This window comes from Calonectris borealis, chromosome 9 (genome assembly GCF_964195595.1).
Source record: "Calonectris borealis chromosome 9, bCalBor7.hap1.2, whole genome shotgun sequence".
Taxonomy (NCBI): Eukaryota; Metazoa; Chordata; class Aves; order Procellariiformes; family Procellariidae; genus Calonectris; species Calonectris borealis.
The window spans coordinates 27,448,987-27,473,785 of NC_134320.1; the positions used below are offsets into that span (position 1 = coordinate 27,448,987).

Below are 24,799 nucleotides of genomic sequence, written 5' to 3' on the forward strand. Positions count from 1 at the left end.
ACTTCAAGTGCAGGATCCATTTGAGCCATCACCTGAAGAAAAATGCACAACTGGAAGGTTACCTCCGTACTTCAGAAGCAATGACATGAACTCTGTACAGATTCAAGTACTGGAAAACAATAAAGCTGTACACACAATGCTTACCTTAGATGAAGGGTGTAGTGTGCTATTGCAGAAAGAGGCAATGCAATATCAAAAAGATGAATCCTAATACTACACGATAATAATTAAGCTTACCTTCTTCTTGTATTCCGCAATAGCACCAAGGTTGGGTTTCATTTCATGACACTGGGCTTCCAGGAGAGCTATCTGATTAGTGATAACATCTGGATCCTTGATAGCCTCAAGCTCTTCCTGACTTAGTACTGGAAGTTCTTCAGGTGGCTTATCTTCTATGGGGTGCAGGGATAACTTTGATATCTAAAATTCAAAACCAGTTACTAGAAATCTTTAAAGATAAAATTAGTTATCACATGGACATGTTTCTAAAATAAACGTTTTCTGTATTAGTACATACTGAAGCTTCCAATCTCAAAACATTCAAAGATTCTTCACATAACTCCCTTTAAAAATAAGATGTGAAAAAGACAACAAATATCCTTTTACCCTATTATTCTGTTCCTGAAAATTATATAAATCATTCTTACGTAGGAGATTTCTCTCTAACAGGAGCAGTAGCAGATAACAAGGAAGTTACCTCTACTGATGCCATAGAACTTTAATAACTATATATTAATACTTTGTGCGTTCAAGAGCGAAAAGTTTCTGACAGCAGCTTTGCTTGCTGGGTAGCTGCCCCCATTATCCTCAAATTAACGAGGGTATAAAGGGCACCCTGCACTGCAAGATCACCTGCTGGTCTAGATCCCTACCTCTATTAAAGATTTAAATATGAAGTAGAAAGGACATATAATAAGAAGATAATGTCACTTTATGAGCTCCAGGCACCTAACTGGCCTTTTCTCTCAACGTGCCTCCCTGGACACACACCTGATTTTTGCTGTTTCCATAAACCAGGAAAACCCAAGCAAGACCAACCCCCAGCATTGCCTCTTGTTGACTCTGCACTCAACTAACCTATGGGCCAGAAAAAGTCAGGATTCCATGCAGAATTGGTTCCAGAAGAATTAAAAGCCCTTCCCAGAAGCTGATCAGAGACACTTGAAATTAACACAGCAAATGTCAGACAATGCTTAGAACTAGCTCGTCCAGCAGAACCAGAGCAGTTAAAATGGACGTGCCGGCAAGAAATAAGGTCTGTGTGAAGCTCCCTGTGTGTCCGCCTGAGTGCAGGCTGCCAGCAGTCCTGCTCAGACACAACTCCCAGCCTGAGAAGCTAGGTGTTGTAGCACCTCGTTAGCAATTCCTTGTTCCCACTGGCTCTGATTTCTTCGATGAGCTGGTTCAAGCAGCAATCTCTGAGGAGCAGAGTTTCTTCCTGGCCCCACGGAATTCCTATTGGCCCAATTATCTATAATTGGGGAAAGGCAATTTGATGTACCAAATGGACTGCAAGTTTTAGGTGAAATGCTTTCAAGGAAAAGGTCTTGCCATTTTATAAAGAACAGCTTAGTGGACACAGCACTGAACACAGTTATGCACAACTTGTGTTTTAGTAAGTTATCACTTATTCCTCTTTCCTTCTGTCAACTATGAGGGTGCCTACCCTTTTAAAACACTTTTTAATATGTACAGAGAGGATACACAGGCACAAAAAGTCTCTTGGTTGCCATTTATGGCCTATGTATTTTTCCCTTATTGCTCTTAATTACTTGTAGATAGTGTTATGTCAGTTGTAGTTATCCTACCATTTTTTCATAAATAAAAAAAAACCACTTTAAAAGCTAGAAGCTAAACCATTTAATTCATAACTCATCCATAGCCTTGTATGTGAACCAGAAAATAAAAGACTGAAAGGTCATATTTTTTTAGAGTTGTTTTTTATAGCATAAATACCAATAAACTGTGAGCTGAATATGAATTTTCTCCCAAATTATCTGTTTTCTAACTACATGTTAACGTATTAATCTTTTGAGATCTTATAGTTCAAGTTTTAGGAATGAAACATTTTCCCCACCTCTTTTTGCCAGTATTTAATCTTTGACTGGTGTGCAGAAATATGACTATCAATTTGTTCAATTTTCAGCTTAATATTAAGAGCTTCCTTTTGAAGTGCATGTTCATCATCTTGAATAGTTTTAATCTCCTGGAGTAAACCGCGATGCTCCTCCTGAACTGCTGGCAACGCTTCCTAAACAGAAATGACCAAAAATGTGCATTAATCAGTTGCCTACAAAAATGTTACCACTTTCTCGGGTTATAGATTTGTTTTCACTATATTATTCACAGAGCTTACTCTCCACAATCCTAAGTAAGAATGTAAACAAGTACATATTCTTTTATTTAGATTAACCAGGCTCCTGAATTCTGGAATGACTGAAAATATGCTTGTTGTGGTTTAACCCCAGCCAGCGACTGAGCACCAAACAGCTGCTCGCTCCCCCCACCCCGGTGGGACGGGGGAGAGAATCGGAAGGGTAAAACTGAGAAAACTCGTGGGTTGAGATAAGAACAGTTTAATAATTGGAATAAAATAAAATAAAATATACTAATAATACTAATATTTACTAATAGAATATCCAAAGCAAGTGATGCACGATGCAATTACTCACCACCCACCAACCGATGCCCAGCCTGCCCCCGAGCAGCGGCCCCCCGGCCAGCTTTCCCCTAGTTTATATGCTGAGCATGACGCCATATGGTATGGAATATCCCAGTGGCCGCTTTGGGACAGCTGTCCCGGCTGTGCCCCCTCCCAGCTTCTTGCGCACCCCCAGCCTTCTCAGTCAGTAGAGCATGAGGAGCTGAAAAGTCCTTGACTTAGCGTAAGCACTGCTCAGCAACAACAAAAACATCGGTGTGTTACCAACATTATTCTCATCCTAAATCCAAAACACAGCACTATACCAGCTACTAGCAAGAAAATGAACTCTATCCCAGCTGAAAACAGGACAATGCTGCAGTTTATATTTTCATTCTAGATCTGGATTAAACGAGTCCTACACTCAGATGTTTTTAGCCAAAAGGCAGTTTTAGGAAAGACACTCTCAAAGAAACAGCTTTATTTGGAAGAATTTCAGCTGTCCTGTTTGTTTTCACTCTCTCTCTCGTACGTAAATCTAGATGGGAAACTAACGTCCCACATAACTGGAAAAAAATCTATTTTTAAGCAAGTTTTAAACCCAATAATTTCTTTGGGGAAACTTTGTTTAAGTTTTTTCTTAGCTTCAGAAAATTGGGTCAAGATATATTTCCAAGTAAGTATAAAAAAAATACACCATTCCCATTCCCTGACCATCGTGGAATGCCACTCTGCAGCTGGTACAAGAAAATTTGCATAAGAATAGAATAGAAGGATATAATAAGGATATAACTCATCATTCTGATTTTACCTGAAGACCAGACTGCTTACTAGGACTGTTTTAGCCTAATTCCCCCGCCCGCATTATCTGTATTTAAAGGTCAACTTTGATTAATAATCAAACAAAATTATTAATTTTGTATGAATGCACACACTATATCACGGGATACAGAAAAGAACATTCTTTGCCATTTTACCCCTCTGTGAATTTTTTTGAGGATGAGTAGTAAAGTAACTTCGAAAAAAAGATACTTTAGACCAGCATCATCAAGTCTGAGGCTTAAATGGCAAGGTAGGGGGTTTTTTGTTTGGTTTTTTTTTGGTTTTGTTTTGTTTGGTGTTTTTTTTTTAAATAAATGAAGGTACTGTCAGCTAATGCAATCCCTTGCTAGGCCTGCCTGGAATGTCTAAGGATGAAGGCTAACAGACATCAGCCTTTAGGACGACACTGGCACAACAACTATTATCTAAAATTTCTTTCACAGACTGGATCCTCTATGAAGAAATACACTAAATTAACATGACACTTACTTCTGCTTGCCTGCAGTCATTTATGACTTCAGTAGCTTTGTCTTCTAGCGTAGTCAGCTCTTCTGTCAAGTTTTTAATTTCTTTCTCATTATCTTCAATTTCCTTCTCCGTGCGAAGAACAGACTCTTCAGATTTTTTCAGGTTTCTGCATGGGTACCGAAATGTTTGTATACCTCACATGAGTGCAAATGTGATGTAAGATAATTCAGAAACACAATCTTATTTATCAAGATTGCTCAATAGCTATTGACAACCAAATAGGAAGTGCTTATTTATGCATGAACTCTCACACTCCTGAGATATCCAAGTAAAACAAAGTTGTTGTCCTTAAACATATAGCAGACAGGCCTCATTAAATGACTTAATTTGTTCTTTCAGAGACAGTTTTGACATTTGTTCTGAGTATTCATTATGCATTGTTAAGCTAACATTAAAACAAAACAAAAAAAAAATCACATTTTATTTCCTGACATGTCTCATAATAAAATTAGTCCCTTCAGATTTGAACTGCTCCACTGTATGGCAATTAAGTGCTATTTTGAATCTTTATCCTGAAATACTGCATTTTAGTGATAGGCAAATATTAGCAGAAAAATTATATGTGACTTTTAAACAGCCTATAGAAACCAAAAAAATTTATTTCCCTTTACCTCCTCGATACAAGCAACATTTAGTATTACACATGCAACTGAAAATTAAGATTTTAAGATCAAGGAATTTTTAGCTATGGAAACTACTTAAAACAAGCAAATGTCCTGCAGGCACTGATGCCAACAGATACATTTGAAGGCTAACGTGACTCTCCTTGGTCAGGTTTCACTAAGCTTCCTAGGTCTCCGATCCTTTGCCTGTAAAGCACACTAACAAAGAATATGGTCCTTAATTAAGAACCAGTCTCAGTTGGAGGTAAATCAGTTTAGAGAAAAAGGTTATGACCTTCTCCCTCCAGTTTTCCTCTAGTCATAAAGAAGTGAAAACCATCTTCACCTGACAAATCCCCCATGGAAAGGTCCCACTGTAATCAAACACGAATCGTGGCAATATACAATTACAGCCTAAAGCTTTACCATTGAGCACATTGATGTCTACTATACCTGTCCGCAGTCTTGACTGCCACTTGGGCTTTAGTAACAGCTGAAGTACATTCATCTATTTCTTTGTTGATCTTATCAAGTTTGTCTTGCTGTGCTTTAAGTTTATGATTATTGATCTCAATTATGAGGTTATGTAATCGTTTAACTTCATTTTCTATTTTACCAGCTTTCTCAGCAATGCAATCATAATCTGTCAATAAACAAAATCAAGTTAAGGTCATTATGCTGTCCCTAGGAACACTGGATTGCTGCAATGCATCAAGATTTAAGTGACAAAAAGCTCTGCTCTATTACTATATTGAGAAGTTCTTTATACTGTGAAAAATGTTGTTTGGTTTTTTACTGTGGCAAAAGAAAAACACCACCCACATCTTTCTGACGCTATTATACTACCGAAGCTTTTTTGGTGTAAACCACCAAAAATTTTAATTAGATTACATAATGTACATAGAGTACTTAAATACATGAGATAGTACATTAGAAGCTATTCCAAGATCATTCCTTGCATTTATTTAATGGGAAGATGCTCAAAGGGGTTAAATTGTAAGAACTGGCCACTAACTGTTGCTCCGTAACTGGTATTACTGTGTAGTTACTACACATGCTGAATAAGAAGATAGCCTACTCTAGCTTCAAGGTAGGTAGGTAGGTTTCCTTATTTAGCTTATACTTAACAAAACCATCTTTCAAAAATTAGACAGTGTAGCACCTTAGTACTCTAAGGGCAAAACAAACAAAATCCCACACTAAGTTTGCTACAGATTTATACTTTCCTTTTGGGGACAGAAAGGGTAAAGCAAAGACTTGAAAGGTGGAAGGCAGTCATCTCTCCAGAGGAGAACACAGGTTTGTATCTCTCCATTATTTGGTGGAAATGTTAGAGAAGATACTTTTAAGATCAAACCTTAGGGTGACTGAGGAAGTAAAGCATTCATACTCTCTTGATACTATACTGTTCAAAAGAGGCATAGAGAGAATCTGTAGTAGTATATATTCTCTTTCCTAAAATGCTATGAAAGCAGAATTGTGGGGGAAGGGAATTATGTTTTGCTGTGCTCATATTATTCCCTGAGCAAGAAATACAAAGAAGCAGTCAAGGTTTACTTTACTAAGCTACCAATTACTTCAGAGAAACTGTTATTCAAGTTCTCAGAGTAAACATCTTTCACAAAAAGAACAGGAGTACAGTGTGTCCACAACAGAACACAGGGTATTCGTTTTTATAGAGTCATGTAATAGTTCAGTTAGACCACGGCAAAAGCCTTTACTTGACTTTAATATCATTACCCTCCATATTAACAATTCTTACCCCTAATTAAACTAAGTTTCCCTATGAATCTGTATGTAATACAGCCATAAAAATCTAATCAAATAAACAAAAAAATACTAAAATTAATATTTACTTTAGCTTGACTGAAACATGAACTTGACTCTAGTCTCTAGAAGCACCTTTTATCCCCGCCTTAGAAGGAAAGAGGTTCCAAACCAAGATATGGTACCACACTAGTAACCTGAAAGAACAAAGCCGTAACCATCCACTCCTGTATTAGTGAAAGACTACAATTTTTATCTATAATCCCCTCTCCACAAACGTACCTTTTTTATAACTATTAAGGATTTTTTCCAATTCTTTCTGTTTGTTTTTGTCCGGAGCAGCAGCAATTACGTTTGCTTCAAGTTCCTTAACTTGGGTTTTTAGATGAATTTCTTGTTCAGATAAACTCTGCAGAAAACACAACTGTGTTAGAATCCTGTACTTTAAAAAGGTCCTTGACACTAACAAGGACTATGCTAAGCTGAGGCTAAGAAGTTATCCCCCTACACATTCATGGAGAAGCCAGATATCGCCTCAATAATAAACTTGTTCACCTGGATACTTGCTGTATACTTTTCTAAAGTATTTCTCATTTCCCGAACATCTTGGCGCAGTTTTCTTATGGCTTCTTCAAGTTGTAATTTCTCTTCTTCACACTGTACTGCTCTTTCAGAATCCTTCTGCAGTTGAGATTCCATTTTACTGATCTACACAGAAATGAGATATGATCATTTGCCTAGTGTCACCACTATAAAACAAAGCAAGATCTCATTCATGTGCTCGACAGTCTACGATCTCTTAAAAAATCACGAGAAGAAAGTGGAGCAAAAATGAAAATTTGCTGTAGCAGGACAGAATGTGGAGGCTGACTCTGAGAAGATCAATTATAATAGTAAAAAACAAGAGGAACAAGCATAAGAAAAAGTAAGCTGAAGAATCCTTGTCAAAATGGCTTGTAATGGAGAATTGTTTTAAGGAAATAGAACTAGATTAAGCTTGAAAGACTTAAGTCAGAGTAGTGAAGGCAGAAATCAAAAAACACACAAGCAGAAGCTAGAAGCAATTTTTACTATAGTTAAGATTTGATGCTCATTGGTTTCTGTGGTAATCTGGTGTTAGGAAGACAAGCTTTTGCATGTAGTAACTGGCCAAGCGACCAAGTCTTGCAATTCACCTTTAAGAGCAGAAGGTATAGGGATACATTTCAGATCTCAGCTCATTTCCTGTTTTTACATATAGAGAACTGTCTAACAGACATGGATATGAATATATTTGTTCTACCTGGAGTTGTCCACTATGCTAGACAGGTAGAGAGTCAAAACTCTTGAAAACGGAGAAATTAAGTTATAGCTACCGATCTTTATGGAGCGCCACAGTATCTCTCATGGGCCAAACAAAAACAGTACATAAGCCTGTCTCTTGGAGAGAACAAACAATGAATAAATCTAAAGTGTGAAGACAAGAAATAGCAAAGTCCCTTATTAGTAAGATCTGAGCTGCCTTATATATTTATTGACCCTTTACAAGGCTAGGGCAATAACACTTTGTCCATGAGGTTAGTTCGTTAGTTCTCTACAAGTACAGCATTATCTGAATAGGCTTGACAAAAAAAAGAGTTGTATGTCAAACTCTCCAGGGTTTGCAGAATTTTATCTCTTCTTGGCCAATGCAATCCTATTTTCCAAGCCAAGTGAAAGTGAAAATACAGAAGATAGATGAGAGAAGAATATATTTTAACCTCTCAGTGATAAAACCAAAAAGTGCAGAAACATCAGCAATTACAGCAAAGGTGGTGATATGGTTGTCTCCTCCACCAGAGAAATCAGACAGAGAGCACCTTAAAGTTGAGTTTGTTTTTGAAGTTCTCCAATTTGAAAGTATTTTCACCTAAAAAATACTAACTACTCTTTCTGTGTCCATAGTGGTAAGCAAATATCCAACCCTTGTGTTGGCTTATAGCTCTCATTCCTAAAGAGCAAAAGTTCGTTCTCCCGTAGGGAGAAGACTGATGTCAGGAGCCATGGTTTACTTGACAGTTACACAGGGGAGCTTGTCTTCTTGAAGAGGTATCAACACTTCGATGTTTCGTCTCAGTTATGTTGATCAGCAGATACTAGGCAAAAAGGACACAGTTTCATCCACACTAAATAAAACTACAAACTAACACCTAAAAGAATTCAGAAGAAAAAACAAGCTGTATCTTGATATTCCAAAACACTCTTGAAATACAAATTTGAAGGAAAGCTCTGCCACTCCCTGACAAATCTTAAACGGACAAAATGAAGGACCAAACCTGTCTTTTCTTGCTGCTGAGAGGTTTGTGTGTACTGCTCTGCAGCTCAATATTCCTTATAATCAGTATCTTCCATGTTCTCATCCCTACCTTCAATCAGTTTCCAAGCTATCAAAGGTAGCATTATGAGACTAAAAATTAAATAATAGGTATATGATAGCTGGGCTGTGAACAAACACACTTAAAAGCAATATAACCTATGCTAACCTTGTGAACTTTAAATCATTGTTAATGTATCTTGCATCACAGATTGTTAACTACTCATGCTGATTTAAAGGGACATAGAACAAATGTGTATGAACTGCCAAAACATAAGGAACTTTCATGAAATTCCACTTTTAATTAAGATTATGTACTAACCTCTTCTTCTGAAACATCCATTATGACTGAAGAACCCATTCTGCCCTTCATTATTTTACCCCCCCCACCAGTCATTGTTCCTAAAGTAAAAGAGATGAAAAGAAGTTAGCGAGCTAATTGTGCTTAGATATCATCTATAAAGTGCTTAAAATATAATTGTAAGTTTGCACTTAAATACCTGACTGTTCAATGATTTGTCCTTGCAGTGTTACCACCCTCCATCTTTTATCGTTTTGGAACGCTACTCTGGTGGCTTCTTCCAAGTTATTAGCTACTAGGGTATCACGTAATGCGAAATAAAAAGCCAGGCGAACCTTCTCGTCTTCTACTTTCACCAGATCAAACAACCGAGGAGTATTTTCAGGAGTTGGGATTTTTTGAATTTTTTTTTCCCATACAGCCATCTACATCAAACAAGTAAATAAATGACTGAGAGATTCCTTAGCGTAAATTATGAGGTCATTTCATTATTCTAAGGTATGTTAAGGCTTTAAAGCAAATGCAATTGTACTGCAACTAACAGGAAAGCTTCCTTCCTTGGGGATCTCTACTTACTTCTAGTATAATTAAAAACTCACTGATAACTCCTTGTTCTCTTTCATAGTTTTCATAGTTTACAGTTACTAATTACTTGGATTATTAAGCTTGCTAATTTGTCAAAAAATCAAAATATAAAAATATAAAAGACACTCCAAACATTTGTTGTACACATACAGGTATCTAAAAAGCCTTATAATTCTCTGTAAGTAAACATTATCATTTGCTAGTAGAATATTCTAAGGTACCAACAGCCTATTAAAACATATTATATTTTAGCTTTACCTGTATTAATACATATACAGCATAATATATTAATATATATAATACATATTTATACACGTGCATATTAATACATTATACATATACAGTATTAATACTGTGCACATCAGGGTAAATCAACAATTTGTTTTGCCAAAGTGCTAGTACTTACTTTGTCCAGGGCTATAAATGTGGCAACTCCAATTCCTCTTGCCTTTAAGAAATTCACACATTCCTGTGCAGTATCAATTGTATCAACAACGATGTTGTCCAAGGCACCGCAAGACGATGAAATAGCAACATCATACTTTTCACTGATAGCTCCCAAGTCTCCCTAATAATTGGGGTGGGGGAGAGGCAGAAGTACACTGATTAGCTCGGCATCAATGTTTTGTCTTGGTATTAAGAAAGAAATGACAAAACTTTACACAAAGTGAAATGAGATGAAAACAAATTATAAAACCATTTGCTGTGAAAGAACTTAAACCTTAATTATTTTACAAATTCTAATACCACACCTGTCTTCTCCTGCACACTGCTATTTTTGCATTTCTAATGTATGTGGTTCCACAGTAGAAATTCATATACTTAGAGTTTCAAAAGCAGTGCTTCTGGTAGAGCAATGTGGTAGCATTGGTTTATTTTCTGTAGACAAATATTAAATTTTATATGCCAGCATTTTAGCGAGGCAGTCTGGCCTAATAAAATAATTTCATGTGTTCTGTGTATGGTTCTACCATTGGTCAGCTGGGTAGATACTTCTGCCTGCTGTCCTGTACTGAGTTGAAAAGCGGGTACAGGGGTATTCATCATCTTTGAAAAATTCTTGTGTATCTGCAGATAAAAACAGCATGCACAGCCAACCGTGAGTTATACAAGAACAGATTAACCTCACACTTCTCTCTGTGGCAAGTGATAGCAGAGCATGAGACAAAATACATGCCAGCCGTATTAGTGGTCTGCTGCTGTTTAAACTATATCCTTTTTTAATAAATCTACACATATGCTTTTTAAACACACATACACTAAATAAACTGAGTTTTCTGAAGCAGAGATATTTCTCCTTGGATGAGCAAGTGGGGAAAAAAAGAGAAAGTTGCAGAATACAAAAATAGTACTTTTACATTTACACTAATATGCATGTATTGTTCGGTGCTATTAAAAAAAAAAAGGAATGAAGAACTCTACCTCAGCTGCAAATTTTCAGAACTTTAAATTAACACTGCTTGGAAAGAACTGATAGCACTCAATGTTTTGCTATGACATAGCTTTCTTCGGTCTTCTGAAACAACGATATTGAGCTTTTTGATTTGACATGTATGCAAGTAAAACAAGAGGAAACAAACAGCAAAGAGATCACAAAATTTTATAAATTTTGAAGCAAAAAAAAGAAAATGTGTACAGTTCCACGTTAAGTTACATACAAGTTGTAAGATGTTTTTTTAAGTTTCATAGCAATTCTACCAAGTGTGCAGTTACCAATTGATTCTACCTTCTGCAGCACCAGAAGGTAAAAAACACTACTCCACCATAGGAACATATATGCTGGAGAAGTAATGTTCAAAGGAATCAGAATCACTACAGCTGTCAGTCGTAGCCCAACACACAAGCACAGGCAGGACCAAAGCATGGACAGGTTACAAGACACTGTTAGTATTCCTGGCTTGAGCATGTTCCCACAGAAATTGCAGCTAACTGATTCAGCTTAAAGATCAGCCTACCAAAAATATAAAGCTTTCTCATAGACATTGCCTTTCCTGTGTGACGAGTAGAGGAACCTCAACAATCTTTTTTTAATTTATAGCAAGCCCACAGGATCTGCAACTCTGCTGCCCAAATTAATAGCACCACAGAAGTGAGGAATTCTACATTTCACTCAATTACAGAAACACAACTCTGTTCCTATAAAGTTTAAGACTAAAAGTGTAATAGCCTTTTAAAATTTACCAGTCTTCCATATAGTCCACGAATATTTCCAGATTTCTTCTGCTGAAGCAGAGCCTCAAGCACTTTTCCTCGACTGCGACTTAGTGCTAAAGAACTTTTGGCTTCTTCTACTTTTTGACGCAGATTTCGAACAAGATTCTTAGCACCTGATTCTTCTCTTCCCAGCTTCTCAAGCTCATTCTCTTTCTAATGGTTAAAAGAAGGACATTATCTTAGCCTCGCGAAAACTACTGTTCTGAGGGAGTCTTAGATTCATGATTGTGTAGGCAATGAAACCAGCCACTGAAAAGCAGAATAGCAAAGATTTACCAGAAGAAAGGCTGGTATTTGGATACACTTCGGCTAGTACACTTTGATACAAATATGACAGCTTATGAATTCGTGAATCAGGCTTAGGACAAGGTAGTGGGATTTTTTTTCTTCTTTGGGGAATGAGAGAGGAGCAAGAAGTGAAATCCAAAGAAACATAGAAACATAACCATTTATTTATTTTAACATGTCTCATTAGGATATTTAAACTGATTCCCTTGCAGGGATATATAGGATTTAATTTTCAGTGCTTAATGTTAACATTTGCTTACCCCAAAATAATTTTTAAATCAAATACTTCACCGGTTAACTGAGTATTAGAAGATAGTTTTTAAATGTTATTTTATTGGAGGCAGTTCTGAGTGGAACTTTGGTTTGTGTGTTGCAACGTTGTGTTGTAACTCAAAGAAATTATATATGAAAGCTAAGTCTCACCTCCTTTAATTCCTGTTCAGCTTGGGGTAATTTTACATCTATATCTTTGATAGCAGCTTTCCTTTCCTTAAGGGTTTCTGAAGTAGTCATCAAAGCCTCCTTTGCCTGATTTAACTGAGACACAGCAGTATTGTGTCGGCTGAGATAGATATCAAGCTCTGACTGGGCTACATCCATCTTTGAACGTGCTTCATTCACTGCTTTGCTAAACTCCATAAGCTCTTTCTCTTTGCTCTGCAAAAATGGACAATGTTACAACTAAAACCAGACAACTGTGGGATTTATTACATCAGACACCCTGTATGAAAGAAAAAGAGGAAATGGGCATGTTCTTTTACTAGCTCTCCTGTCAGCAGTAAACAGTTACGTTATCTAGAAGTATATCTTAATTTATTAACATATTCTGTACGGAAATGAAATAAGGCATTTTTCATAATTATAAAGAACATCAGGGAATTATCTTAGAACATTTCTATAGAAGCTTTATATCATTTTCTCAGCTTGAAGTTGGGAGGAGCCCTATACTTTGTGCTAAATTACAGATCAAATGGAGAAAACATGTTTTCAAGTGCAGAAAATAATCCCCCAAATTTACAGGATAAATTGCCAGCCTCCAGGTATTTAGTGATTGGACAGCTAATATCAACAACAATAACCAAGTGTTATAGTTAGTTGTCTATTAATTCAAAGACAGATTACAGCTTGTGAAAAGCTTGGAACATACCATTTCAAAATCTGTTTATTTATTTAAGCAATGTATTGGCTTAAACATTTTGACAGGAGAAAATTAAAGTGTGTTCAAATAATGAAGTGTAGAATTATTCAATATACATATATGAATTATATACTTGATGACAGATGATCATTACAAAAAGCAAACAACTTAATGAGAGCGATTTAGCTCTGATTATAAATTCAAAATTAATTTCCCAGTTAGGCTCCATTGAACTAACACATGAAACGGTGTATTTGTCATATAAAATAGCATTTTACAACCATCTTGTGATCATTTCATTCATAAGCATAAAAGCTATACATCAGTCAATACAGTAAGTATAGTAAGACAAAACAGTTCAAACCTCTTTTTCTTCCTGAAGTCCTTGTGTTTCTTCCTTAAGGCTATCCATAACCTGCTTGAGTTTTTCTTCTTCTTTCTCTTTTGTCTTTTCAAGAAGCTCTTTCTTAGATGTTGCTTCGCTGATAGCTTTTTCACTACTGGAAGGTACATTTTTCAATTCTTCTACCTACGCAAGGAAAAGACTTAACTTCCTCTCCCACTGAAACAAAACAGTTTTGCCTTATCTTTAAACCCTGCCTTTCAAGTGCTATGTGGAAGTCAAAGGAAGCGTAAGCCCTAACGAAGCTCACGTGTTTTTGTAGGATAGGATACACTGTGGCTCTAGCAGAAGGCCCGGATTTTATTTGCAAGGCAGTTCTAGAGCCCATCCAGAAAGAAGCAAGCCATAGCAGTAAAAGAACATAGCTTTACGCATAAGAACTCAAGCCTTTGAATCACAGTGAGGCTTAATTCTTAAATACCTACTTTCAGAAGGCCACTCTTGATACAAAGAGTGATTTAAGATCTATAACAGCTGGCAACAACCAACTTAGTAAAATATATCCATTAAATTAACTAGGGAAACAGGAAAAAAAAAAAAATGTTTTGAAAAGGCAGTAACCGTAAGAACATGGAACTTTCCTGTAATCGCAACAAACATGATACAGAGACGCTTTGCAAGCCATGAGACCTCCCAACAGAGCTAAGAAGCAACAGGAAGGCTTCTGACTTTGTCTTTAGGCAGAAAACAGCCTGGTACTGCTGGCCACAGTCTCCCATAGTAAGGTGTGCAATGAGCAATGGTTTAAGGGAAAATAACGCATTACTTCTTTAAGTGATTTGCAAACAAAATCCCTAGCTGATTTAAATGACATAAAATATCTGATTAAAAAAATTTAAAACATATTTTTCCATCTTCTTTGTTGCACAAAGTACAATTGGTGTCCTTTGCTATTTTATCCCAGCTGCACAAAGATGTTCTCATCTAGAGCAACCAATTACATTTCTTTAAGTAAATCAAGTTGCAGTTCACACTACCTTTTCTTTGTCCTTTTGAAGTTGCTTCTCCAGTTTTTTAGCCTTACTTTTGGCATGTTTTAGATTTTCCCTTATTTTAACATCCTGCAAATCCAACTGAGTAAATTTTTCTTTATTTTCCTCTACGAACGTTGTAATTTTATTGAGTTTCCTAAAGGGAAAAAAAGAAAGAATAATCTATTCTATACTCTATAAAAATAATGTCAGTAGAGCTTAACTTAGCAAGTAAGCATATAGAATTTTAACCAATACTACTCAGTTTTTGTGAAAAACAACATCCAATACTCACTATATTCACAGTATTTTTCCCGCGGAAGTGATGTTTCATCAGAAAAAGATCAACTAACAAAGCAATATTAAACACATTTTCAGAAATTTTATTTTTTATTTGATAGAATTTATAATTCACATCTCTCTCAAATAACTTACTATGATCTCGGAGGATGAGAAGTTTAATATTGCAGTTGGATTGCAGATTAGCACCCAGACAAATCAATTTTAGGCAAACACAACTTATGCATAAGAGATTCATAACATCCATGTACCTCAGCACTATCTAAAAACCTGCAACAGTCTCCCAATTATATTTTGTAGTCAATATAAAAAAGTATGTACTTCAAAATCCATCAAAAATCAGACCTTTTCTTATTGTAATTGTGAATATTACCCAGATTTCTCCAAGAGAAGCAACCTGCAGAACCAAATCAAACCAATGAGAATTTTTTAAAGTTTATTTTTGTGCAAAAGATCATTTAATCCATGCCAGGGAACATTTAGATATACCATAAGTGGCACTGCTCATCAGATAATTTAAGTTTTTGGTGGAAGAACTACTGAAGAACCCAGCTGTGCTCCCTGTGTTTGATCATCTTCCCATGCAACTATCATATACTTCTGCATTCTCAGGTGTTTCCCCCCTGCAATACAACTACCACAGCTTTTTCTGAAAATCATGCTAACTCTAACACCACATACGCAGAACATATAAAACAGTACTCTTAGCCTGCAAGTCTATACCTAAAGTACTTACTTTTCCAGTTCTTTTAAAGCTTTATTCTTGGTTTTCATTTCATCTGCAAGTTTACTACTCTTCTCATTAACATCTTTCGTTTCTTCATTAATTTTTTCTTTCTGCATTTCCAGATCATTTATTCGTTTCTTTAGGTCATAGCTAGAAAAAAACACCCAAACCGACAACTCCACTTTTTTCCATAAAGCTAACGTTCATAACGAATATATATTTCCAATCTTAAGTGTAACAAAGTGATTATGTAAAGTATTAAATCTTAATATCCATTATTGAGTAGCCTTGTCAATTTAATACAAAACAGCAAGGAAATCTAACAACTTAGATACTTCAGATGAAAAAGTCTTTAAGTGATCTACTTTCTCAATTTAAGTATAAAGCTGCAAGAGATTAATTTGCCAGATTACTTTAATTTGTAAAAAGCTGGCAAGCAGGTTTTTGGTTTTGTTTTGTTTTTTTTTGTTGTTGTTGGTGGTGTTTTGTTGTTGTTTTGGGGTTTTTAAAAAAGTTTTTATGAAAATGGTCTCCATTTTCCACATTCAACTAATTTTGAAGGACTGATATGGCTGTTAAGAAATGCAAAATATTTCTAATTAAAGATATGGAAGCAGAGTTTACCACCACCACTACCACATTAAAGCCAAATCAAAACTTTAGAGAAGTACTTACATATAGTATTGACAGATATTATTCTTTTCTTTAAACATTTTGTTTTCCAAACAAAGAAATTCGATGGCTTTATTCCTGTCGGCTTCCAAGGCATCCTTCTCTTTTTCCACCATTTTAACTCTATTTAACTAGACAAGACAGAGAGTCAGAGCTGACTTTACTGCTAGTACTACAGAAGAACAAACCATGAGAAAAACCCCAGACCCTTTATAGCACACATGTCCTCTGGAGAGATGCTCTTCAACAATTAACTCTGCAAGGCACTTTACCACTACAAGCTTTCTGAAATAACAGATCACCATTTCTGCAGCAGAGACTATGCATTTAGGGCAATTCAAACAGTAATTTAAAACTAAAAAGGGGTTCTACAGATGCTAGGAACAGCTCAGGCAAATCAAGGAAGATGTAGGTGAGAAATAAAGAGGAGTTATACATAGACAGTCCATATATGTTATTTTCTATATTTCAACTTTTAGACTAGCCCCTTTTTAAGTTAATTCCTGCAACTACATGTCTTTTGGTTTCCTTCCCAGCCTGCAACATATTAGGATTTACCAAGGACATATCAAGTAAAAAGAACTTTGATATTATTTAGTACTTTTAGAACTCAATACATAAACAAACTGTTATGAAAGCAAGTTCTGCAATAGATCTACATAGCTCAAGTCACAACTAATTTTCTGTATTTTTAAGCCTCCTCATACAGCCGTGTGCATCACCTCACCGATGCTCTGCCTCCCTCTTCCTCTCTCCTTTTCTTAGCCTATGAAAGGTTTCCCTGCTACTTCTCCTATTTGCTATTTAGCAACAGGAGTAAGGCAGATAAAAAGCCCTATCTGGATATATTCAGATAATGATAATCTGTTTCTCTATTCAGTCTGCGAAGCATTTAAGACATGCAGATATGATCAAAGAGCGTTCAGCAGGTAAAATCCTGTGTTCCAACTCAAGCATTCAAATCTTTGGGAATCGAAAGCCAACAGCTTTGTGTTTAAAGAAGGGCAACTAATGTTGACTGCCCATTTCTTTTATAACTGAGAGAAACAGCAGATGCAATAAAGATAACTCAAAATTTCTCTGTACTTCTACTCTTGTAGAGGAGTGCCAAATTTTAACCACGTCTTTATGTTAACTGTTTTTCTAAAAAATCCAACAGTGAAACATTGCAAGTTTATATTTTTTACTTATAATTCAAACAAAACTTTCTGAGACTCACCTTTTCTCCTCTCTGTTCATTTAAAATCTCTACTCTGCGACACAGAGTTTGGATAGGATCTTTTAGTCGTGCAGATCCTATTAAGTCTTCTAAGTACTCAAGCATGCCCTCATCATGTTCAGTCTGGCCTTTCGGTTTCATCATCGCGATTTGCTCAACTTCCCCCTTGGAAAAGAAAAGTTTGATGTTTTCTTTTCTTAATGTTTTTTTTCTGGGGGAAAGAGTTAGTATTCTGAAAAAATACAAACACCTTTGGAATGCAGGTATGTGACCATATTCTAGCATTATAAAAAAAGAACAAAATAATGCAGTAATCAAAACTGACTATTCAGAGTAGAAATATATATGGGAAAACAAAGATCAAAATGAATAGAAGTTTCCTCCAAGGAGTGCATGGTGGTGATGTGCATAAAAAACAGCATCTCTTCTGAAGCCAACATTCAGGTCTAAATATTTTTTCATTTCTCTAAAGATTCAAAATGCATTTCCCCAACCTAAAAAAAGAAGAGGAGAATAAAGCATGCCCTCTAGCTCATGTAGCACTCAATAGTCTTAAGGTAGCTTAATCAGGATTGAAGCCCCTGAAGGGTTCTCTTTAGAAAACAGAAGGTCCATAAAATCATGTCTGATGGATGAACTGGACTTGTAATTCATACAACTGAGACTTCCTTGTTGGAAAAAGAAAAACATTCTTTAAGTATTAGGCTTCCTTCATTTAACTTCCTGTTATGTACAGCATTAACTTTAAATTATTAAGCTGAATAGTAACAATAATTTGATTTTTTCAAAAATAAGAATTAGGAAAGATAAAACTGAGACAATGACAAGGACTGTTTATTTTACTGATGCTATCATTAGCCAACACAAAAAAAAAATCTATTATCAACGTTTTATGCTTAGAACGGAGTAGCACAAAATCTTTCAAAATACAGATTATATTTTGTAAATTACATGGTCACATATCCGAAAGTGAAGACGTGAAATTCAATATACACATATTAAAATAGTATCTGGAGCAAGAACACGTGTGATAGATGCTGCAAAAATTAAATAAAGAGAACACAGAGTAAAAAGTATTCATCCTTCAAAAACCCAGGTAGTTAGGTACATGACAAGAGACAACTGATTTGTAAAACAGATAACCAATACTGCAGAGTACCAATACTGGCCTTCGTGACGGATTTTTAAAACCATACAATAACAAGCTGGATTAAAGTTTTTAATTTAGTTTTAGAACTGACAAGATTTAAAACCAAAACAAAATTTATATTCCAGTATCCAAGCTAGGTATGTAAAAAAAGCCTAAGTCTATATTCACGGAGTGAAAACATAGTTAAGAATTTAGTTGTCATTATTGGCTGCTCGTTGAGCTTGAGCTGCCAGCTAAGTCTCTACAAAAGTATGGATGAGGAAGAACTTCTCAAGAACATAGAGAGGGAGGGGTGATTAATGAGACTGCTGGAGAACCAGAAAGGACAGTCACAGAAGTCAACAAAGGGAGGATTTCTAGGCAAGCATTGTAAATCAGACCTGTAACCAGCTAAGAACGTTGAGGATAAGGTACTCCTGAACGTTAGCTAAGGAAGTTACTAGAATTTTTTGCCAAAGTGATTTTGTTCCATGTACTCAGTATACAATGACACCTAGTGGCCCTACGCTTTTCTTCCAATTAGTAAATACCATTTGGCTGAGTAGAAGGGAAAAAGCGAAGTTTTGCAAATTTTGCAAAATAAGAACTAGTATTTAAGATAAGTCTTTCTTGCACCTAATTCCTTTGTTGGAGTAAAACACAGAGGCAGAGGTTTTGGTTTGTTTTTGTTTTTTTTTTTTTAATTTGAAATTCTAGAAGTTAAATGCATCTAAGCCTTTATTTTCTGTTAATCACTGTTCCTAAAAAGTGTCAGCAAGTTTGACAAGACAAAAAAACCCCAAAACAACCCCACTCTTATTTTTATTTCTTACACTTATCAAGAAGCCAAACAATTAGTTTTCTAATAACTGCGGTTGTATTATATACAATTCCAATTACACATTTGCTCCCTTGCCATGGAAGTATGATTTCTCTACTGAAAACCACCTGTCAGCGAGACACTGCTCATGGGTAGGAAACTGTGTAACCTAAATTTCTGTGGAATTATCTTAAGTTTCTATTTTGTTTCTTCTTGCATTAAAGCATTTCCTCTGTTTACATCCAAGAAAAAACAATCCCAGAAAAGATACTTAATTCAGGTGCTGAGCATCAAGTCTAAGAATTTTCTACACTGCGTGTATATCCCTCAAGTTAGATGCTGCTGTAAATCACAAAACTACCCTGGATTTAACACAAGCACAGGAATTATGGACAAGCAAGGAATGTAAGTCAACTTTTTTGTTGACTAAGTATAATCAACCATCTTTAAGACACAACCATCTAAGAAAGATGATAATGCAGTTGTGAAAGTTCTGCATAGCTCACTAATGTAATATAACTGCAATATATTTAATGATATAGTAAATAACTAATGAAATTTAATCCAATTGTATCTAATTCTATAACCTCATAAATTAAGAAATCAGGGGTTGCGTTGTCTACATGGTAAATAAATACATCACCATACAACCAGGAATTGCTGGTGACTTCAGTTTAGGCCATATATACAATAACATTTTGACAAGTTGAAGTGAATTGAGTACTACTGAGAAGATAATGCACATGAATTGAACTTGTCAGGCTGGCTATTGCCAATTTTATATGCAATTCCTCTTCACCATATGCAAGCAATTTTAGAAATACATATTCTTCTTATGTGAAGAGATGTAAATGAACTACCTACTTAAATTCTTGGATTCTTTTCTTATCAAAGATATAAATGAAAACATTTAGAAACTATAAATAGCTGAATAATAAGAATATTCACGTATTAATATTTATATTATTTACCAAGTTAATATATTAAGACACGTGTTTAGCCCACCCCTAGAGTTAACATATTAAGAAACAAAAAGGTTTCCAGCTATTTTAATTGGCAAAGGAGATTGAAAATGTTGTACCTGCTCTTCTTGCAAGCAGTCATGACAATGATTAACAGGGGAAAAACACATTTTACAACTCTGCATTCTGTTAAAACTTCGATAGTCAATTTAACTCTTTCCTAACTTTTTAACTGTGCTTATTACTTGACCCATTATTTGAATTATGTAAAAAACAAAAAACAAACCCCCCAAAAAACCCCAACCTTGCTCATTTATCTAGTAAAAGATCTTTCGAAATCCGGACAGCATTTCTGAAAGTGAAACTAAGAAGGCAGCAGGCAGACATTTGTTGAAAAGAAAACATGCTTGGGCATGCTTAACATAGCTGTCACACTTAAATTTAAGAAGTTTCAGAACGGACCACCAGGAAATCTCTTTAATTATTTGCCTCAGTTATCTTCCTCTAGTTCACAGGCAGGAATTCATGAGAGAAGAGGGAGTAATGTGTCAAAAAAAAAAAAAAAAAGAGTAAATCCTCTATTTAGTTGAGAAGACAATCAAAATGGATGTTCAAAATGGACGTCAACACTAAGACATTGGTGACACTGGCAGACAGCTAACAAAGAACGAAACATCCACAAAAGTTAAGTAATCACTGTATGAAAACGCATCAAATATCCATTGAGTATTTTGGGAAGGCTCTACATTCAGTGCAAGAACTCTAAACAGAAATTACAAACCCAATTTCAGTTTCCGCATTGTGTGTGAAGTCTTCTACGTCAGACAAGTTATCATTGGGATGCTGGCATATCACTAGTAACATAGGTAGTCAACTCAAACAGTGTATAATGAACACGCATCTAAATGCCTCAGCTTAGTTACCAGAAAACAATTATTGGTACATTCTAATGGAGAACACAAGTTTATCTGTGGAGAAATTTCTAAGCAATAAAGTTAACTGACCGCTGTGACAAATAATGAGAAATCTTGCTTGACAGCAGACTACAAAGTTAAAAAAAAAAAAAAAAGGGTAAGGGCCATTCTCATTTGAAAGCCATTTCTTCTAGTGAAAAGTACAAGGAATAACTTCAAGGAACTTGGAAGCTGGAGATTCTGTTTTCCTTTGCATAGCCGAACTCTTGAGGACGTGAATTATTTCAGTGCCGTGACATTTAAGATACTTTCTAAATTTAAATTTCTGTTGTGCATAAATAAAGAGCAAAAACTTTAAAGCAAATAAATTGTAAAAACCTTCAAATACCAATGCAAGAATTGCTCACATTAAAATTAACCATTTGAAATCAAGGACTTAGTTGAGGAGACTATAAGAGGGTCAGCATAAGCACCGGGTGAAGCAGCAGCACAAAATATGCTAGCCAGGAGTGCCTGGACTTGTTGTGCCTGCTGTGTTCAAGCCCATGAGGATGCAGTAGGCGGATGCCCGTGAAGATGTCCGGTGAACTGACACAAGTTCAGCATCATCTATCACTACTTAATGTTATGAGACTGCCAAGTCAAGGGTCTGTCTATTTTGAGTTCTGTGCATTTCAGGAGAAGTTATACTCGCATCCTAGGAGTATTGTAGGAATGCTGTACATTTAATGCAAGACATCTATTATAGACAGAATTAATCAAATTTCAGTCTCTATGTTGCATGTGCACTCTTCTGTATTCATGTTAGACTAAAATTCTCATTAGGACTAGCACATCTCTAACAATGCAGGCAGCTTACTTAAATAGTCTCACTCCATTGCTGTATGTAACTTCCTAGAGAAAATTTGTGAAAGGCAAGAATTTCACCTCCCATGTAGCCCTCAAAAGGTGGGACAATAAAATGCCTAAACTCTCTATTACTTCATTTCTTAGAGCTACTACTATTTTCTCTAAAACTACACATTAATTTCTAAAAACAGCTGATCCTCAGAACAGAAAGCTTGTAATCTGAAATTATCCAATGTTTTCTGGCATATAAAGATTTGAATTTTAAACAAGGTTATCAAACTGCTTGATAAAGGAAAGTTTTGACCTACTCATTGAGCTGCCCTTCTGCAACCCTTACCACTAGTCTTGAAACAGGATACTGCTTTTCTCTTCTGCAGATAACTCCTGTTTGTTGCTCTTGGCAGACGGTAGCATTATGTTCCAGCAACCTTCCTTTACATTGAGTAGGGTCTGTGGACTGAAGCACTAATTCCAAAGCTAAGAAGTCTGAATGGCATAACGTGCTAATCCCAACGCTGACATTATCCAACCTCAAATGGTGATAAACTGTAGTTGTTGGTGATTTGTGCTGTACACAATAGTAGTTCAGTCTGTGATAATGCTGGAACTGGAATTACGGAGTTTCAGAATACAGCCGTCAGATTCCATTTTAAAATTCTGATATGAAACGAGAGAGGGCTAGCAAAAAGCCTTTGACATTGAAAGATTACTGACAGCAACCTTAAAACTCCTCATGAAGAAAGAAACAATACTTTTTTCTTTGGTTGCGAAAACTTGCCTGCATTATGACTAGTTGTTTCTGTAGAACCTATAGAGAAAGATGTTTGCTTACCAATTACTGCCTCCTCATCCCTGAAAATTTGGGAAAAAATAACTTTTGAAGACAGTGTCTTGCAACACAATGAGTTTTATCAACTAAACTGTTAATACAACATTTGCAGATCTACTTTGTTAGCATTCCACAGAATAATTACAGCAGCAAGTAGGTAAAAACAATTTTCCAGGATTTTGGGTTGTCAATTTCTGGTGTCTTAATCTGAAGCTTTAAAATAAAGTGCTGAAAACCTTGAGATACATTATCATGATCCTATACAACCTAACAAATTGGACTGAGTTTTGAGTGTTAAAACCCACACATCAAGAACACTTTTGAAGCACAGTAAAGCATGGGCACATTGAAACATATTGTAACAAGGGAATTTTGTAGCTTGGAATCCAGTAGATGAAAATGTACTACGCTCTGCAGGGGGGAGTACTGGGTATTTCGGGTGTTTTTTGAGGGGAATTTTCTGTTGCAGTTGTTGTGTTTTAGTTTTTGGAGGCGTTTTTGGTAGTGGAGCTCTTCAACACTAGTCAAATTCAAAAGTGGAGTAATGTAACATCCAACTGAATTGAAATTTACATTCAGTTTTGCTCATGAGGAAGAGTTTTAGAGAAAATACTGCCTAGAAGGTGCAATACTATATATTGGAAAAACCTTCCGTGTTTTTACATATGGCCGAGAAACTTAGTGAGGCATTACCTTAGAGAGAAGGACATCCTATTTGTCTTAGTTTCCCACTTCAACTGTTGCAAGTAGAACACAAGAAATCTTCTGTTCCCTTTGTGGAACTTCCAACATACTTTATCAATTGAATTCAGGCTTAAAAATCACACATTTTGTCGATACTGTAAATTAGACAAATCCTTTAGACAAGCTTTTCTTTTCGTTTACATTTTCTCCACCTTTTTGGTACTGGGCAGGAGGAAAGCCTTCTTACTTCTTCAAGCTGGACAAAGGAAGCCTATTGCAAATAGGGAGCATCTCCTGTAATAGCCTGGATATCTTCCTCTCATAAGAGGTTTCCTCAAGTTTCAACATTTGGATTTACCCCCGCATACTTAGATGTCAAATCTAGCTAGCTGTGGTTCTGCATCAATAGAAGATGATAGCTTCATTTCAGAATTCTTTTGCTACCAGCATTTGGAGTAATGAAAAGTAAAATAAGCCTAGCTACTACAGTCTGTCCAATTTCTAATTCCTGCCTTGTAACAGAAGTGTTACAGTACTTGGAGAGAAAGCTGTCGGCTGGGGTTATGGTCAAAACAGATAGTTTTGTTTCAAGATTACATTAAACTATCGCAAAATTTTAGATATGACGACTGTGGCTATAATATTTGGTATTTTTAAGGCAATCACAGATTTTTTTTTTTAAATTCAGAACAAGATTTTATTTGGTAGCATACTTTTGATAACATACTAGCTTTTAAGGCTTTTTAAACACCCATAAAAGGAAGTTTTGTTATTGAGTCCAAAAATCTTTGAGTGATGGATGGGTATCAGCAGGCTATGTTGTAATCCCAAGCATAACACCTGTTACAGCACAATTGCAATAATCTTGTAACTTCTTAATACTGTCAATATGTATATTCAATTTGCTTACTAAATTAACTGATTAAGTGAATTACAGTTTGCAACTTTACGGTATACATAACTCCATTTCATTTAAGTGATATGCAAATGTAGACAGTGGTCAGAACATGATTTAATTTAACTTTGTCAAGCATCACAAGATTAACAATCTTGTGATAGAATCATAGAATTCTATGATGTTTGTGACAGTATTATTACATAT

General features: G+C 35.7%; 1 protein-coding gene across 5 annotated transcripts in view; it reads right to left on the minus strand.

Annotated features, from left to right (window-relative positions):
• SMC4 (structural maintenance of chromosomes 4) overlaps window positions 1-24,799 on the minus strand; it is a 42,067-nt gene that overhangs the window by 3,787 nt on the left and 13,481 nt on the right. For all 5 annotated transcript variants that reach the window (XM_075157457.1, XM_075157454.1, XM_075157458.1 and 2 more), the window contains exons 6-21: window positions 17,511-17,675; window positions 16,295-16,422; window positions 15,629-15,769; window positions 14,599-14,749; window positions 13,583-13,747; window positions 12,504-12,737; window positions 11,760-11,945; window positions 9,985-10,146; window positions 9,193-9,418; window positions 9,015-9,094; window positions 6,916-7,068; window positions 6,643-6,769; window positions 5,047-5,236; window positions 3,953-4,097; window positions 2,078-2,251; window positions 238-420 (exon numbers count right to left, since the gene is read on the minus strand). In XM_075157457.1, the coding sequence (XP_075013558.1) occupies window positions 238-420; window positions 2,078-2,251; window positions 3,953-4,097; window positions 5,047-5,236; window positions 6,643-6,769; window positions 6,916-7,068; window positions 9,015-9,094; window positions 9,193-9,418; window positions 9,985-10,146; window positions 11,760-11,945; window positions 12,504-12,737; window positions 13,583-13,747; window positions 14,599-14,749; window positions 15,629-15,769; window positions 16,295-16,422; window positions 17,511-17,675 (2,610 nt within the window). The remainder of the gene's footprint in view (window positions 1-237; window positions 421-2,077; window positions 2,252-3,952; window positions 4,098-5,046; window positions 5,237-6,642; window positions 6,770-6,915; window positions 7,069-9,014; window positions 9,095-9,192; window positions 9,419-9,984; window positions 10,147-11,759; window positions 11,946-12,503; window positions 12,738-13,582; window positions 13,748-14,598; window positions 14,750-15,628; window positions 15,770-16,294; window positions 16,423-17,510; window positions 17,676-24,799) is intronic.